General features: G+C 41.8%; 1 protein-coding gene across 1 annotated transcript in view; it reads right to left on the bottom strand.

Annotated features, from left to right (window-relative positions):
- Positions 1-1,406: 1,406 nt before the first annotated feature.
- The window catches only part of PCYT2 (phosphate cytidylyltransferase 2, ethanolamine), a 30,020-nt gene continuing 12,997 nt past the window's right edge, over positions 1,407-18,429 (bottom strand). Inside the window, exons 7-13 of the mRNA XM_048490204.1 lie at positions 13,592-13,730; positions 11,411-11,493; positions 10,888-10,965; positions 9,121-9,186; positions 7,999-8,064; positions 7,569-7,657; positions 1,407-6,766 (exon numbers count right to left, since the gene is read on the bottom strand). Coding sequence (XP_048346161.1) covers positions 6,640-6,766; positions 7,569-7,657; positions 7,999-8,064; positions 9,121-9,186; positions 10,888-10,965; positions 11,411-11,493; positions 13,592-13,730 — 648 coding nt within the window. The 3' untranslated portion in view covers positions 1,407-6,639. The remainder of the gene's footprint in view (positions 6,767-7,568; positions 7,658-7,998; positions 8,065-9,120; positions 9,187-10,887; positions 10,966-11,410; positions 11,494-13,591; positions 13,731-18,429) is intronic.

Below are 18,429 nucleotides of genomic sequence, written 5' to 3'. Positions count from 1 at the left end.
TTATTGTGCAAACTCTGCTTAATAAGTTTCACATCAGGATGGCATATTAAATCCAAAAAATAAAATAAAATAAATAAGCCACCTCTGAACATCTCTTGGCTGGAAAATCCCACTAGAGGCAGTCACAAGTCAAATATGACTTGATGGCAAAAAAAGAGGCTTGCTTCAACACAAGCAAATGAACAGAAATCACTTTTCTCCCTTTGAAATGTACCTAAACTAACTGTATGTTCCAAGAATGCCCCAGATAGCATTACTTACCTTGTTTCTGGTATAGGCTTATGTGCACCTGCCTGTCTTTGATACAGGAGGGCTCCCCTTTACAGACCAAGCTTGCAGTGCAATAGAATGAGGTTGCAGAATGGATTTTATAGCTTGAAACTCTGCGAAATGGGTTGCATTTTTCAAAGATCCCTAATAAGTAAGTCCTTGTATGTGGAAAACCAGCACTTCACCTTCTATGCTAATTTTTAAACATGGAGCTTTTTCATGGGGAATATTGAAAATGTGCCTGTAATCTAAAACTGCACAGGCCATTCTCCTACCTCGTCGTATTACGAAGAAGTAATGCTTGATATATACAGGTGACATAAATTTATATGGTAACTCAAGCATTATGCTTTCACAAATTTTCAGTTTCCTCATAATACACAGCTTTTTAGATGCATTATTCCTGCCTGAGAGAGGATCTCTATTTTACATCGAGGTAGTGCCAGCATTAAGGACTCTATTCATAACATTAGTTCAGAGTTTATTGGAAACTTATGCACACAAGATGCAAACGCATATTCATCTGCTGTCTTTCTGAGCTGTCAAATCTATGCAGAGTTTATCCTTTATGCTTGTGTAAAGAGTCTGACTCATCCTTCCATCTCAAGCCTGACCAAGTGTCATAAAGTTTCCTGGGTTGGAAAGTTGCACCCCAGAAGGAAGCTAATCCCTGATGATATTGTTCCAATCATGGTACGCAAGTATAGATAAGCTAAATCAGCTGTGACCTCTAGTCCCTAGTGGTGGCGAACCTATGGTGAACGGGTGCCAGAGGTGGCATCAGCAGCCCTCTCTTTAATGGAGCACGCCTTGAGGAGGCTGTTGCCTATAGATTTGCGGGGCACTTGGCAGTGGCATAGAGCCAAGGGGGAGAGGGGTGTGCGATGTACTGAGAGTGCACCTCTGCAGGGGTGTGGCAAGGATGTTCTGGGGGCGGGGCGGGAGTGCTTCGGTACATTCCAGGGGCATTCCAGGGCAGGGTGGGAGCATGGAAGGGGCACAGGGTGCATGCGTGCTCCAGGTGCAGTTTCCCCTCACTCCACCCCTGGCACTCAGTCTCTAAAAGGTTGGCCATCACTGCCCTAGTCCCTTTGTGGTGCCCAATATTTCTTTACCAAATATCAAACCAACAGAAGAGAGTTTTAAGTAGCTTTATTTGCAAAGAAAGGGGAGCCGTCCCCACATGGGCAGACTCCACTAAAACAGTATATCCACAGCATGTTTATTCCCTTCTCCCAAATTTGCTACATCCTCTTTGTTCCCCCATTGGTTACGAGTACTTAGTCACAACTTTCTGGTCTGCCTATTTACATGTTATTCCTTAATATGTGGCACCCTCCCATATTCTTCTTGTACAATCATTATAATACAGTTTGTCATCAGAGCAGGAGGAGAAGTTAATATGCTTTAGCCTATTAAGCATGCTCAGTACGTACAACCTGATACAAACCTTGCCCTTCTGCCTAGCCATCCAGCAGTCTTATCACAAGCATCCTCTCTTATGACTCATCTCCTCATTCCTAGTAGAAAACACATTTCTCGTTTAGTACACCTTCATTCTATATCTTAAAGGGATAGTTTTTCTTTCCTTAACTGCTAATACATACATATTTGCTATATCTAAATAACTCAGGCCCTTTGGGGCAGTACATGTATCATCTTATATTGATCAGTTGGAAGACAATTCCAGTTCCCCACTTATCTTTCCTTGCCAAAATTAACATTTGAAGAGAAGCAGCTGAGCCATGAGAAGCAGCTGAACCCTTTAAACTAAATGTATAATATTTCACATTACATTCCTCCTCAACTTCTTCCAGATATTTGCCTTTGAGGAAAGTAACATTTTCTGACTACCTACCACTGGACACACTCCAAAAAGGCCTTCTCTCTTAGCCACTAGGGTAAGCTCAGTCACTTTCCAAAGATAATTTAGGAGGTTAGAGGGGATCATTGATCTGGTGCTAGAAATTCACTCCTTCTCCTTAAGAAAGCCAGAAGTACTCAATTTGGGTCAACCTAGATAAGATACAGGTGGTGCGCCAGCTCCTTACTTTTTTTCTTTCCCTAACTAAAGTACAGCAGCAGGGCAGGGAACTCTGAATTTGATACAAGTGGTTGCAAGGACCAATTGGGCATGCTGGCAGGGGCTGATGGGAATTGTAGTCCATAACATCTGGAGTGCCAAAGGTTCGCCACCATGGGGTTAGGTGGTGCTTAATCCTTTCCCCACAGCCCGTTCAAAAAAAATTGCCTCTCTTTCTACCCACAGGGGATAGTAGCAAATTGGAGAACAACAGTCTCTGAACAAAGAGATAAGACACCTCCTAAGGCAGAGGTAGCCAAACTTGCTTAACATAAGAGCCACATAGCATATACTTCAAATATTTGAGTCACAAGACATGAACAAATATCACACACACATTTTTATTGTTACATGCAGATTTTGTTGCAAACCTTTTATATAAAGATTAAGAAATACACAAATAATAATTATTAATTTATGTAATTTTATCAATTGTATTAACATTAAAATGAGGCTGCCAAACATAAAAAAACAAAAGGGATAAAAACAGACATTGCTAATGATACTTCTTTGGCTAAGACTCTAAATAGATGGTCAAAACACAGCCTCCCTGCACATTATGTGCTGAAGAGCCACATGTAGCTCAAGAGCCGCCATTTGGCCACCCCTGTCCTAGGGGGTTGGTGGATGTCATCTCAGAACCTCTCATTTCTGAAAAGACTTGGAGGGTGGGCAAGGTACTTTAGAACTGGAAAAAAGCTAACAGGTCTATTTTTTTAAAAAAAAAGACAAAAAGATGATCCAAGAAATTATTGGCTGGTTAGCTTGATACTGATTTCAGGCAAGATTTTAGAACAGATTAGTAAGGGGTCTGTTTGAGGACATTTGCAGAGACATGATGTGAGAGGGAGGACAGGAAGAGATAAGTTAGTGCTCAGCTGTTGTGGCCTTTTCTTACAGGCCCAGGGAAGCCCACCACCACTTTGGGGTCAGGAAGGAATTTTCCTCCAAAACAGATTGTTCAGGAATCCTGGATGTTTTTTGTCTTCCTCTGGGCATGGAGCAGGGGTCACTGGGGGAGGGTGGGGGGAGGTAGTTGTGAATTTCCCGCATTATGCAGGGGGGGTGGACCTTGAGTTCCTTTATAGATCCATGTTTCTATGTTGAATCTCAGCACAGTTTTCTTAGGAATAAATAATGTCAGATCATTCTGATGTATATTTCTTTCTGAGTTACTAGTTTGATAGATCAGGGGAAATGGCCTGTTTCAATTTTAGTAAAGCTTTTGACATGATGCTGCCCCTTACATTCTTTTGGAGAAATTGCTGAGATACAGACTTAAGGTTGCTAGACCCATCAGGGGCAGGGGTCAGCTTTGGGCCTCCTCCCCCTGGCACCATTCAGCATCAGAAGTGGCATCAACATGCCAATGTCATCAAGGCCGAGGCCTCGATTTGTGCCTGGTAAGACCTATTCCCCTGTTGCCAGGAAGTATCTGCCAACCCCATATGGAGTAGACTCTCTTACTTTTAGGTGAATTATGGCCTGATTGATAGATTATACCCAAAGGGAGATAGTTCATGGTTCCCGATCAATCTAGAAGGAAGTAAAAAATTGGGTGCCTGAAGGTTCTGTTTTGCACCCAGTGACGTTTATTAATTACTTAGATGAGGGAATGCAGAATGTGCTCATCAAATCTGCAGGTGATACTAAACTGGGAGGAGTAAATACTTTAGCAATAGAAATAGAATGCAGCTGGACTTTGATGGGAGGGAGGATTGGGCCCAGACAAATGAGAAATGAAGTTTAATAGGAACAAGAGTAAAGTGTTGCAATTGGGGAATAAAAATCAATTATGTAAATTTATGGGTGAAACCTGGCTATGTAGAATGACCTATGAAAATGATTGCAGGTCTTAGTAGCTCACAAACTAAATATGAGCCAACAGTGTGATGCTGAGGTAAAAAAATCTAATGTGATCTTAGGCTGCATTAGAAAAGTATAATGAGGTATTGATGCCACTCTACACTGCCTTGGTTAGACATCACTTAAAATATTGTCTCTAGTTTTGGACATCATAGCTAAGAAGCATGTTGATAAGCCGGAACAAATCCAGTGTAGGACAACAAAGCTTGTGAGAGGCTTGAAAACCTATGCGGAGAGGCTAAATGAGCTGAGAATCGCTGTACTGGAGAAGAAATGTTTGTAAGCTGATATGATTGCCACCTTCCAATACTTAAAGGGTTGCCATGTAGAGAATGGAGTGGTATGTTCTCAGTTGTAATAAATTACAGAACTCAGGTTAATGGGTATTAGCTATAACAAAGGATGTATTGTTTAAATGGAGGCAGAAATTGATGGTGCAGTATGTTCAACACTGTAAAGCCTCCCTCATCAGGTGGCAGATTCTTCATAGTTGGAGATTTTTAAGTATCAATTGGACACCTGTTTGTCAGGGATACTATAGTTGTTGTTTCTATGCTACTCTGCATTATAAAGTATTATATACCGCCTTAGACAGATTATGGGGAAGGCTACACCTTTTTAGTAAACATGCTGAAACTGGGGATCTGCTAGAAATATGTTAAACTTGGATTTTAATCTTAACTGAATTATACCTTTTGTTTTATAAACTTTTTGTTTTATAATTGAACTAACTGTTAAATTTCAAATTCACGTTATCCTTTTCATAAACGAACCGTGACATTGGTATGTATAACTGTTCATAGACAGCAAGTATAACTTTCCTCAAATTCAGTAACCGTGTTTATTCACAACATACTATGCCAAAGGTTTATTGTATTGTTTCTATGCTGGCAAGGGTTGGACTAAATGATCCTTTCAACTCTCAGATTAAAAAATTAACAATAAACTCTGTGGCGATCAAATTTGATGTCCTCTGCAGTTAAAAAATATTTGTGAGAAATTCTGATCTTGATAAGATTCCAGCCATTATAGGCTTGGCCTGAGGTAATTACCCTTTCCTCTCCCACCCTCCCCCAACGAAGAGACTCTGGCCACTTTTTGTTGAAACTCTCTTTTTCTGCTACGGGAATAAGCCGTTATCCCTGCATGCTCATTTTAAAGATTAAGCTGTTTCTGTAATGATAGGTACTTTCCATGCTGACAGTTATTACTGCAAATTCCTGTAGGAGATGTCACACAACCTGGAGATTAGTGCCTCACAGACAAACAAAGAAATACCACATTTCACCCTCCCCGTAAATGGGAGAGATCAGTCTCCAGTTAGTATATCACAAATACACACACATTTCTTTCCTAGGAAACCTCATCATTCTCAGCTAGACCAAAAATCGTAGTGGTCTCTTCTCAACTCATCTCAGGTTAAGAACTGTCATTGACACACTAGTTATCAACATTTTATTAATTTCCACTGCTTGAAATATACAAGATTGATAGAAAAAAGCCTGCTGGAGGAAAAAACCAAGCTGATCTTTTTACTTAACCCCAACATGCTCCCTGCAATGTGTAAGGAAAGAGGCCTCAGTCAAATGACATCCAGCTTGGTAGTACAAATAATTTAAATATGATGGAGAGCGTGCTGAGATCAGTGCCACTATGAAAGACCTGCAAGGCCAGTGTGGAAGAGTGTGAGGCCCCCACTGTATCAGGGCTCTAGGAAGTAGTTCCAGCCCCAATGAGATCTCCAGAATGTTTATACCGTACTTTTTATGCTGTGGCAATATATAACATTGTAGCCCCATCCCTCTATTACTTAGCTGACAAGCTGATCAACAAACATGCAGAAAAGGTAGGATGCAGTCTGTCGGTGGGGAAGCCTGGGGATGTCTAAGCTCCATCCACAGTTAACAGACTGGAAGTATATCAAATGCAAGGCAGTGGAAACAGCACCAGATTGACTCTATACCACTTTCTCTCTTTGTGCCCAGTACAAGCCCACGGGCACCTGGTCCAACTCCACTGAGTACTCTAGGACCCCATCAGTGCTCTAGGCAATGAGCCAGGCCAGGAAGGACAACGCTAAAGGTTCATGAATTTTCTCTGATAGACAGAAATGACAGAGAAAAGAAGGTGAGCAGAGATGACCCTCTTTCCCAGCTCCAATGTCAGGAGGTAAAACCGCACAGTGTTTTGTTAATTGGATTTAAAAACAGTTATTGGGAGGGCAATGTTAAAAATCTTCCCATTGGGAAGTTGGCCTGGTCTTACTAGCAGCAGCATCTTGGATATCCAAATGTAGTTAGTACACTGGAAGTCAGGAGAACTGCGACCACAGGCCTTACTGCGGCTGGCAGCAGTACCCTATCCTCCAGGAAAATTCTGCAGCTCCAGGAGGGGAGGATTCTGCTGCACTCCTCCCCATGCTAGCTCTCATGGTTTTCCTGGTCTGGTACAGCAGCCTTCTGTTTGGCCTCCTCTCTTCTTTTCATGGCTTCCAGTACAGCTAGTTCTTTTGCTTCTTTCTTCTGGTTTCTGGCTTCAAACTCCAACCTGCAAAGACCAAAAGATCCATCAGGCTCTCTCAACTCCAAGAGAGAGGCATTTTTAATCTAACCCCAAGTAAGATTTAATTCCATTGACCTCTTTGAAATAGCTGAAATCAGTAAAGATCCAAACTATTTCAACCCAAAAAAAGGGAAATGATGCAAAACCGTGGGCAAGAAAAATCAACCTCAATAAGCTTCCTCTTATCAGCAATTCTTCAAGTGTAAGTTCAGCCAATTTGCTCAACTGTCAAAAAGCAGTTGCACAACTCCTCTGTACCCTTTTCTGGTAAACCACATTAATTCCACCCCAGTAACAAACAGAAGCAGAGGACGAATGGTGGTTACCGGGATATAGCTCCAATTTCTATAATAAAGGGCCAAATTCAGTGTAGATTAGTAGATTAGACAAACATCCTGTGGTTTATTCATGCTTCTTTTATTTATTCTGGTTGCACTAGTATATCTGTTCCTTTCACAGAATTCTCAATACAATGGCACTCTCAAGACTAGCAGAGGACAAGGAAGCAGAGGTAGTGTGCGATGGGCATCAATATAGACTAGAAACCATAAGGGGTCGGCTGGGCTGGGCAGTACCGAATCCTGGTCCCAAGACCTGTTACACTACTGTTGAGATAAGTTCAGTTTTTGTCTAACTATAGTTCCTTCCTTTTCCCTTCAGTGAACAGATGAACTGCTTAGTACAGAACACCAAAAAATGATGAAAAGGCAGTATGAAGAGTTTGTAGCACACTAGTATGGATGTCCTACTGCAAACACAAAATATGCCCAAGTCAAGCGCAGTCAACCTGTTCTTAATTATTCGTTCCACTATCAGATCCGTAGTGAGATTGTTGCCACTGTCCACAAGTCGGAAGACACCACGTCTCTTTGGTTCCTGCCAAGAACAGAAGGAACCTGATGAGAAACACAGGACAGGGTACTCTCAAGCACTTAGCAAGGGGCATTTAACAAAATATATTCAAAAGCACTGCACCTTAAGAGCAATAACAACAGAAAAGCTAACAATGCAACTATGGTTCCAGTTCCTTTGCATTTGATCATGGAGACAGAAGGTCAGTTTCCACAGTATTAATAGAAGATATAGCCATGTACCTGTATCCCCCTGCTGAACACACATCCCTTCCATAAGAAAATCTGCCTACCTGCCATATACTGTAATTTGGGCCAAGAATATCAACAGCTCTGAGAAAAAGTTCCAGCTTTTCTGATTCTTACCTCATACGGATCTGACCCATCCCTGTCTGGTACTACCTCTGTCTTCCCATGGCATACAAGATCAACCTGCAAAGGAAGTAAATATCATCACACTCGGATTATAACTTAACCATTAGACATAGGGAGCACAGATGTAGTGCAGACCCACTAGAGGTAAAGAGAAACATCTGCCAAACAATTCTGAAAGTGTAACCAATGTTACCATGGCAGAAGCAGAAGATGTTAGCAGCTTCTCATTACTTTGTCACAGCAAAAGCTTTCTCTTTGTCCAACAGGCCATGTAGAAATGATAGCTTTTCAGAATTAGAGTGTCTGTATTATCTGTATTATCTGTATTATCTGTATTACACTGTTCATTTTTTCCTGTCCCGACATGGCCCCTGGCAAAACTAATTTTACAGATTTATCCAGTGCTCCAAAACAGTAGCTGAAAACAAAATCAAGGCCAGCACCCAGAAGCATAACTAGAACTGCTGTTAACAGATGAGTGCACATTATAATGTAACTGTCTGGAAAGCCAAGTGGATAGCATGCCTGATGAGAAATACCAGCCAATTACCCATGGCTGGCCCTGCCCTGCCCTTGCCCTACTCTTGCATAAAAGACACGGCAGAAAGTCACGGCAGAAACGAGAGTATCTTGCCCTGACGCGCTTCCGCTCCTGCAAAGTGCCAGGGAGAAAGAACATCAGGACAAAAATTTTTGCCACAATGCGCTTCAGCTGCCAGGGCATGGCAGATACCCCATGAGTAATCTGCCACCATCTCCCCACATCTGAAGCAGTTTGGAAACAGTTTTAAATGGTCCCTTTTTTAAAGTACGTGCAAGTCTATTTAAGTGTACATGTAGCCTGTTATTTTTTCTCCCCCAAGGAAAGAAACTGGTTTCACCAAAAGGTGTCCCCTTTCTCAAGCTATCAGCCCTCAGTTTAAAAAAAGAAAGAAAGATATTGTCTCCATGGTTCACTGGCAATAACAGTGCACACCCTGCCTTGGAGCAAGAATGCAGTTTCCAATATTAACGTATATGAATACTTCCTGTTGTCAGATCACATGCCTAGCTATATATACAGATTTGCTGTAAGAAATCATATACAAACACATGTACCCAGAGGAGACTCACCTTAAAATGATCCAGCAGATCAGCAGAGACTGCATAAGGTGCTCCAATCACCACCTCAGAAACATACTAGGGAAAGAGAAACAGAGAAAAGCTAACCATGGCTCTAGTTTCCCATCTCTGCATTTTGAATATAAAGGCATGGGAGGAATATCTGCAGCACCTGGGAAGTTTCACTAGGACACAACAGCTACAGCAGCCTATCCCTTGATTAACACAGACCTTAGGATTGTGCAAGAAAGACTGCCATTCCAAAAAGACAGATATTTGGAAATTTGCACAACGTCATTGCAACAAACATCAATTGTGGAATATAAAGAAAAATCAAATAGTTTTTTGGAGATATCGGAGAATCTCAGATTTATTTTTTAAAATCAGCTGTTTCTACTACCATAGCTGGAGAGAAAACTATGGAAATAATTGGGCAATTTTTGATTTCTGTGTGGTATCAGGGGAGTTTCATTTAGCGCAGCTCACTCTACAGGAATTCCAGTCTACGTTTCTCTGCCGCAACATACACTTATTACCTATTAAACCCCTGTGAGTACCATCTCTGTATTCTCCTTTGATTATTTTAATTTTTTAAATCCTTATTCTGAAACAGTAGCAAGACAGAAAGAATGTTGTTTAGAAGTTCAGTTTTGCAACATTTATTCCAGTTCCACACTGCAGAATATGGCTTTTTGTTTAGTGCTGAACTCTAACACCCTCAGGCATAACTCACTCAGCATCGCCTGCATAACAAGAGCTGTACTAGGATCCCTTTAATTAACACGGGCTGAGAGTGCCCCAAAAACTAGACACATAGAATGAATATTCCTGGTATTAATCTCCCTCCCTCTCCCCACAGACTACAAAAGCACGGAGTAACCCTGACAAATGTCCTCATCCCACCAACACAGGAAGCAACTCATTTGCAGAGTTAGAAATGAATTGTATTTCTCCTCCCTCAATCACAATGCGGAAAATTTTGCTTGCTTTATGTTGTTAGGTCCTAGGACAAAATAATGTTAATATACCATACTGAGAGACAATCCTTAGAAGAAAATGGGGGTGAAGGCATCAGCCATATTCACTGGCTGCCTGTAGCACCTTAAAGACTCATGGATTTATTGGTGCATAAAATGTTCTCTCAGCCAATGGGTTCATCAGAAACATGAACCATTAGGAGAAGGCTATGTCTGAGTTTTCATCAGAGCATGAAAATGGTGATCTCTTCCAGCTGAAAGACCAGTTTTTCTCTCTGTGTGAAGAAACAGCAGTTTTGACATCAGAACAGTTTGCGGGGGGAAAGGATAGACTTTTGAGAGCCATCTGAAGCACTTTGGCTGTAGGATATTTCTGTTTCTGGAGATTTGATGCAGGTAGCAGATCTGCTGTCCCGCAGGAGTACCTCTTTGTCTCTCCAGTGCTCTACTTGTAATATTTGCTTCATTCATAAATATACATGCCCCCATTAGCCCCCAGTGCTTTCTTCTCTAAAGGGAAGCAACCCAGAAAGGGCTGCCCCGGAATCCGTCACTGGCCAGGAAAGTAAGGAACATGTAACACCATATTTTACCACACCATGCTGGGCCTTGGCAAAATGACCTCATTTAGCAGGCAATCCAGCTATTATACAGTTCATAGCACATCCTTCAGCATTTGCCATGTCCTTGGAAAGTTTCCCATCAACATCCTAGTCGAATCAGACCTAACTTAGAGCATGTGTTTTAGAAAGTAACAGGAACAAGTAAGATCTGTAGAGGTAGACCAGGGCCACATACTCACTCTGCAAGCCAGAACACTGAGAGTTCGTTCATGCACATTCATGATGGGATAATTCTTGCCTTTGTACAGATTCACCTCCTGTGGGTTAATGCACAGAAATCACCACTAGCACAAAGAAGACACCATATTCTCAACAAGGCTCAGCTAGACACTGCGTATGACTCGAGGTAGGCTGCAGATCCTGACCTGACTTGCAGTTACAGATAAATTGACGAACTAATGTTCCAAAGCACTCTAGGGCCAAATTCAGTGTGGGAGCATGGGACGGGATGGGAGGAGATTCAGCCTTTCCCTCTTGCACAATATTCCCCCAGTCAAAATGACTGGCAGCCTCCTGTTTTTTCCCTCCTCTTCTCATACCACACAACAAAATCCAGTCCCAAAATACTTGGGAACTTTAGTTCCCAAATGTTGCACATGACAGATAACATGTATCACTAGTCTGGCCCTGCTGGTCTTTAACGAGGAGGAATTAAGTAACCTTCTGCCTTGCCTGCCCAGGTACTATGGCACTAAGACATACCTGGTCAAAATGCAGTCCCGCAATGATATAGGGTCGCTCTGCCAACTTGTGCACTTTCTCCAGAAAATCCACATGACCAATGTCTGGAGGAAGCATGAATTAAGGAAGAAATCCTGTGGCATACTGTCAGAGTGATGAAGAGCAACTTTACCTTGTCACAAACCATATGGTTATTCCTGCTAGTGTTAGCAACTGCTGTGAACAAACCATTTGAATTTGAGTGCACATAAGCATAAGTGTGGTGGCTACGATGGCTACAAAGCACACTCAGTGGCTGATTACGTACAGCGAGCTTCTTGCAGCCCCAGAGTGAATTCACCGCAGAGTTTTTGTTTTGGGGCATGTTTGATATTGTTACCCACTGCCCTGTTTGCAACTGGGCAGGCATTACCCATCAGCTGGCTTTTTGCTTGTGTCTAGGAGAGGGTGATCTCCGCAATATCTGATTGTTTTCACAAGTTCTCTATCGGGCATGTGTACTTTAATTTTAAATTCAAATTTTAAATTCTCATTTTGCTATATCAAAGACTCCGACTGGCTGGCCATGTCCTTTACATGGAGAACGGTCAGATTCCAAAGACAGCAATGATACCTCCTGATGCAAAACAACAGCAAGGATGCCCCCAAAACACCTGGAGAACATTCAAGCAAGGCCTTAAGGCACTGAATATTGCATGGGAAGAGACTCAAACACTCGCCCACGACTGGAAATGCTGGAGAACACTTGTCCAATATGCTACTTAGCATGATGGATTTGATGAGGATGAGGGTGATGATTACAGAAAAGCCTTGAATACGGCATCTGCACACTTTGCCTGGTCACTGATTGTCTTCTATGGTGGGAAGTGATGAGAGAGTAATGGTGGCGCACAAACTGCAAAAAGACAATGTGGACCACCTTTTGCTAAACTCCCAGAGTTCCTGATCATCCTCTTCCAATGTGCTGTAAATACCAAGCGTCAAGACTAGGGGTCTTCAAACTATGGCTCTCCAGATGTTCACGGAATACAATTCCCATCAGCCCCTGCCAGCATGGCCAAGTGGCAGGGCTGATGGGAATTGTAGTTCATTAACATCTGGAGGGCCATAGTTTGAAGATCCCTGGTCAAGACCGATGGCCTATTCTCAGTGTGGTCTCGAATCACTGAATGCTTGTGTGTAAAACTAGGAGGGCTGGAGATTCCGCAGTCTGTTGATCAATAAGAAGGAATAGAGACAATGGGGGACAATGCATGGGCAAATCAGGTGTTTGGATGGATCGACTAGTGTTATTTTTACATCAATTTATCAATATAAGAAATTAAAAATTTAAAAAGATATACAGATATACAGGAGTGGGAAGGTCACAGGCAATAAAAACAATCCAGCAGAACAAGAAGCGGGAAGGAGTCAGCAACAGGGAGGGGGCAAAGGGGAAGGCGTGCAAAGCAGAGGGAGGGAATGGGAGGGGTGAGGATAGGCAGGGACTGACTGCAGGCGGAGGGGAGAGGTCTGGGGCAAAGCTGTGCTCACTGGCAAATCGGTCCCACTCTGATGACAAAGAAAATTAAAATCATGCTACAAGTGGTCTCACTTGCCCTGGAGAGAATGGAAAGTGAAAGCGGGCCTTGAAGAAATACATCTGTACAAGAAATCTTGCTGCAGTGGACATTCGCCCCCATCATGCAGAAGACCCCTTGGGCATAATTGGCCACTGAGCTGTTCATAGAGGTACAATTCCTTGCCCAGCATGGAGCTCAAGAGCCACTACTGCCAGTTGGCAACAGAAGCCAGCTAGACACAGCATTGATTGGCTGCTGCTTACAACATGACAAACCAATACACACTATTGGTCCACGGCAATTTTGCAGCCTTCCCCCCTAAAATTTTTTTTAAAGCTATGAATACTTAATTGAATGTTTGTGCTATGAAATGAAAAAGGGTGTATTATGGGGCTGATTTCTTAGCACATGGCTGTAACTCAGAGTACATTAACTACTGAAGGGAGAATTCTCAGGAAGAGGCCAAGGAATTGCATGGGATTATCATTTCTAAACAGAGCAACAAAAGCTCACGTGTGTTTTTTTTCATGAACAGAAGACTCCTTGAGACTTGAGATGCAGAATTCAGGAGGCCCTAATGTGCCTCAAATATACTTCCCCCAATTCAGTCTGTCATCATCCCAAAAAAGAAGCAGGATACGAAAGAGGTCAAAGGCACCAGCTACATAGATGATGGTGTCCCCTGGTTGTGGCTCTTTGCCTGATGCAAACTGGATGATCTTCTGGGATGTCTGCAAAAACTGAGAGACTCCAGTCCAGGGACTGTGACCTTTTGGACCCTGGTGAATGGAGCACATATTAAACATTATTCCACTTGGGCAGAAAATATACATCTTACAATCGCTTCAACTTGTTATTTCTCTTTTCCATCACTGATACTGACATATTTATCAACATAATTGATTCTGTCCAAAAATGTTTTCTAATCTAGAGTACTATTTATTTATTATTTCCATCACTGATACTGCCATATTTATCAGCATAATTGATCCTGTCTGAAAAATTATTGTCTCTAATCTAGAGCAAATATTGTTTCTAATTTAGAGCCCTGTTAATAGCTAACAGAATAGTATTGAATTCATGGAAAACAAAACATGTACGCATAACTGACTCTTGACATATATATGTGTGTGTATGTATGTGTATATGTGTACACACACACATATAAAGTTATTCACACAAAATGACTCATTTTATGAAGACAGCTAATTAAGACAGAGTGTATGAAGGAATAGTTATTAGCAAAGACCACAACCATGTAGAGAGACTAATAGGAAAACTAGAAACTTCATTGAAGAACTACATACATTTTCATTTGTAGATTTGAGAATTATAAATATGGAACAATCTGACAAGAACTTGATAAACAGAATTGGGAAACATGATGTACACAAATTTTCTTTGTTGTACTCATGAAATTATATTAAACTGGTCAGTTATGCCATTAAGAAATTAATCTCATTTTTTAAAATCAAAGCAACCACATAATTAAAGTGTGGTTTCCTCTCCCAATGCTCCATTTTAATTAATGTACTTACCATTTGGTATGTCAACTACATTAACTACAGATTAATTCTATCATGTGATTTCTTTCTTGCAAGACAATCATATTGACTGAAGTTATTAGAATACCACATTAAGTGTCTGGGGATGAGCCGAACCAAAACAGGAAGCAAGTACCATCAGATGCTTCTCCCAGCAAGCTGACAGCATCACTGACTAAGTGCTGGTAGAAGAAAAGCCTTCTCTCCAGCAAATGGAGGCAGAGGAGACTGGCGGTCTGTGCACCAGCAGAAAGAGTCAGCCATCCCACTGGTTATCTTCAATCAGAGGCTATGCATCTGACGCACGTGGCAGGTGGGTGCACAGGATGCCACTGAAGACACCATCTTTGGCACTATCTTTGAAACCAACTGGAAGCCAGCCCAGCCCATTTGCTTTTCACCATTGTGACCAGCTTGGTGAACCATCACTACTGTACCCTCTGTCATGTAAAGTTCAGCTTATTTGAAATAAGGTATTAATTTGAGAAGTTTTATCTCGATGAAGTAAATTAATTTTATGAACAATGATCAATAGTAATTTTTTGGAGTCCTTATGATCATTGTGAGTTTAGGTGTGAAAAGATAATTATTTAGGACAGACATTGATTGGAAGGGATTATATCACTCTTTACTTGAACTGTTATAGTTTGTCTTGGAATTATGCCGATTTAAATAGCTTGGTTAAAAAAACTAATAATGTAGATACATGAAGATTTTGGAATTAATTTTTACATGGTAATATACATATTGATTCAATATATAAGCATTTTAAATATTTGTTTATGATAATTTAAATGGAAGGGGGTGATTGGTTCATTAACACAAGAGCTAGGAAGAAGCATAATAGGAATACCTGATCTCTGAGTAGAAAATAAGTTAATGGAAGCATGAGGATGGGGAGAGCCTTTTATAAAATTGTTGACTAAGGAACTTGAGAACTTGGAAGATATACTTATACAGGTCAATAGAGACCAGAAGTTAGAAGAAAGATTAACAGAAGTAGACAAAAGGATGAAAGAAAAATAGGGAATAAACTAAAGGAATTTATGGGGGAAATAACCCTATTGTACACTCAAATAAATGAACAACAAAAAGAATTGAGGAATTAAAGGGTCAGAATAAGCTATTGAAAGCTAAATTAGATCAACAACCAAAAATTTTGCAGGACATAAAAGATTATGATAATATTATGCTAAGTTTAAAAGAAATTATGGATTTAGGAGCCATAATCTGAAGTTGAAGGACTTTACAGAATATGTGGAGAAGGATGCTCCAACTGGTTACTTACAGACAATACTGTTGGATTATCATGGTTTGCCCAAGGAGGCACCTATGGAATAGATGGGGCAGTTAGGATTGGGTTTGAAAAAGCAAAGCAGCTAAAAAAAAGTCCAGGGATACCTTGGCAGTTTTCTTTCTTTGAGTGAAAAAGAACATTTATGAATATTTGGAAGAATAAAGGTTTTAATACACCGGAGAACACAAAGTTAGCTTTTAATGATCTTCATTTTGGTACCTTGTCTAGAAGCCCAATCTGGGAAGGGGGAATCCTCTTGAGGAGGCGTTGTGGGGCTACACTAATGCGTTTGCCCCCTTCACTGGGACAAGGCGCACTCACACCAGCAGAGGGGTAAAGACGCTGGTGGCTAGCTACCCTTCAACTCTGTGGCGACAAAAGCCGGAAGTCTGGGGCACCACGCAGCTGCACTTGTGTCCAAACAGATGCTGACAAGGAGATAGGATGGAGCGTTCTCAGGGGTGAAGCTGACATTAGTTGGCTTCTACGCTGGGTTTGAGGCTGGTAGTGCCACAGCCTGGGTCCTGGACTTATACTACCCTTTTGCAGCCATTTTCTGGAGGGGTTTCTGGAAGGTTTTTTTTTTTTTTGCTTTTTCTGAATGCCTATGCTGCCAGAAAGCCCTCTGGAGGTGACAGGGCACTGCTGCAGTGATGCTGTCCCCAACAGCCTGGGGCTCTGAACTGGGCTGCCTGTCTAACATTTTTGACTGAGCTGCTCCAGCAGAAAAATATCAGGTAAACCCAATTTAGACTTACCATTTTGTAAATAAGGAGCAGATTACAATACCAAATAGTACAGGAAGCTCATAAATTATTGAAGGTACTAGAGTAATCATAGATACAAGAAGAATAAAATGGCTTTCGTTAGAAGGTGGTATCTTGTAAACGTTTGGGATTTTGTCATATATGTTGGAATGGGTCTCTGAAAGATTCTTTTGGTAAATGATTTATTTTGTATTTATTTTATTCGATTTGTATACCATCCTTTCCAGACTGGAGTTGGGCTGAGGGTGGTCAACATCATAAAAATATACAATGAATTAAAATACATAATACAATTTAAAATGTCATCAATTAAAATTCCCATTGGTGCTCTAATTATTTCATTTCATTTATATTACCTAGGATGACCAACCAGGGAGGGAGAGACATAAGGAAACAACAAAAAACAGAAGCAAAATCAAAACAGCTAATCAAATAAATAAAGGTAACTAAAATGGTTAGAAATGGGGGTAGGAAGGCCAGCAATGATGTAACTGCTGCTGCCGCAACCATAGGCCTGGCAGAATTGATTCCACAGGGCTTGGGTCTCTGTTGACAAAGAGTTCCACCAGGCTGGGACCAGAGTCAAAAAAGTTCTGGCTCTGATTGACCACAGCCAGATGCTTTTAGGGCCAGGGACCACCAGCAGATTGTTTCCAGTAGAGCATAGGTGTCAAACTTGCGGCCCTCCAGATGTTATGGACTACAGTTCCCATCATCCCCTGCCAGCATCATGCTGGCAGAGGATGATGTGAACTGTAGTCCATAACATCTGGAGGGCCGCAAGTTTGACACTTGTGCAGTAGAGCCTAATGCCCTCTGGGGGTTATGTTGGGAGAGGCGGTTGGTTCCACAGGTAAAAGGTCCCAGACATTTTAGAGCTTTAAAGGTTAACACCAAAACCTCAAACCTTATCTAGTGTTCAACCAGGAGCTAGTTCAACTGGCGGAGTACAGGCTGAATGTGAGGTATTAAGGCATCCCTGTAAGGATCCTTGCCAATGTATTCTGGACCCGCTGAAGTTTCTCAAGCAGCCTCTGGGGCAGCCCTGCGTAAAGGGAGTTACAGTAGTCTCGTCTGGAGGTGACTGTTACATGGATCACAGTAGGTTGGTTGGGATGAGACAGATAGGACACCAACTGCTTAGCCTGGTAAAGATGAAAAAACACCATTCTGGCTGCATTTGCGATCTAGGCCTTCATAGAATGGGAGGCATCCTGAGTCATATCCAAGTTATTGATAGTAGGTGTAGATGTTAATTCCACCTTGTCTAAATTCAGCAGGTAGGGTTCCAATCCTGAACCTCCCCAGCACAGCCACAGAACCTCTGTCTTGGGTGGAATAAGTTTCAGTTGATTGTGCTTCAACCATCTCACCACGTGCTTCAACCATCTCACCATAGCCTCTAGACACCTGGCCAAATTATCTGGGATGGTATCCAGATACAGCTGGGTGTCATCTGCATATTGATGGCAACTTAGCCTGAACTTCCAGACCAGGGGTAGGGAACCTGCGGCTCTCCAGATGTTCAGGAACTACAATTCCCATCAGCCCCTACCAGCATAGCCAATTGGCCATGCTGACAGAGGCTGATGGGAATTGTAGTTCCTGAACATCTGGAGAGCCGCAGGTTCCCTACCCCTGTTCCAGACTAACTGGGCAAGGGGTCGAATAAATGAAGGGGCTTCTTAACCCAATATTTGAAGGGGCTTAATTACCCCCAAAAGAGATAGAAGTATGCCATGCTGCTTAAGAAAGTGAGGTATGTGTTTTATTCCTACAGGAAGCCCAACCTAAGAAAAGTCATGAACACTATTCGACACATATGAAATTGAAGGATGTATTTGCAGCTGCTGATCTCACTAAAAAGGGA

This window comes from Sphaerodactylus townsendi, linkage group LG03 (assembly GCF_021028975.2).
Source record: "Sphaerodactylus townsendi isolate TG3544 linkage group LG03, MPM_Stown_v2.3, whole genome shotgun sequence".
NCBI classification, from domain to species: Eukaryota; Metazoa; Chordata; class Lepidosauria; order Squamata; family Sphaerodactylidae; genus Sphaerodactylus; species Sphaerodactylus townsendi.
Note: the sequence above shows the minus strand (reverse complement) of the source record. Positions and strands in the feature narration are given on the sequence as shown.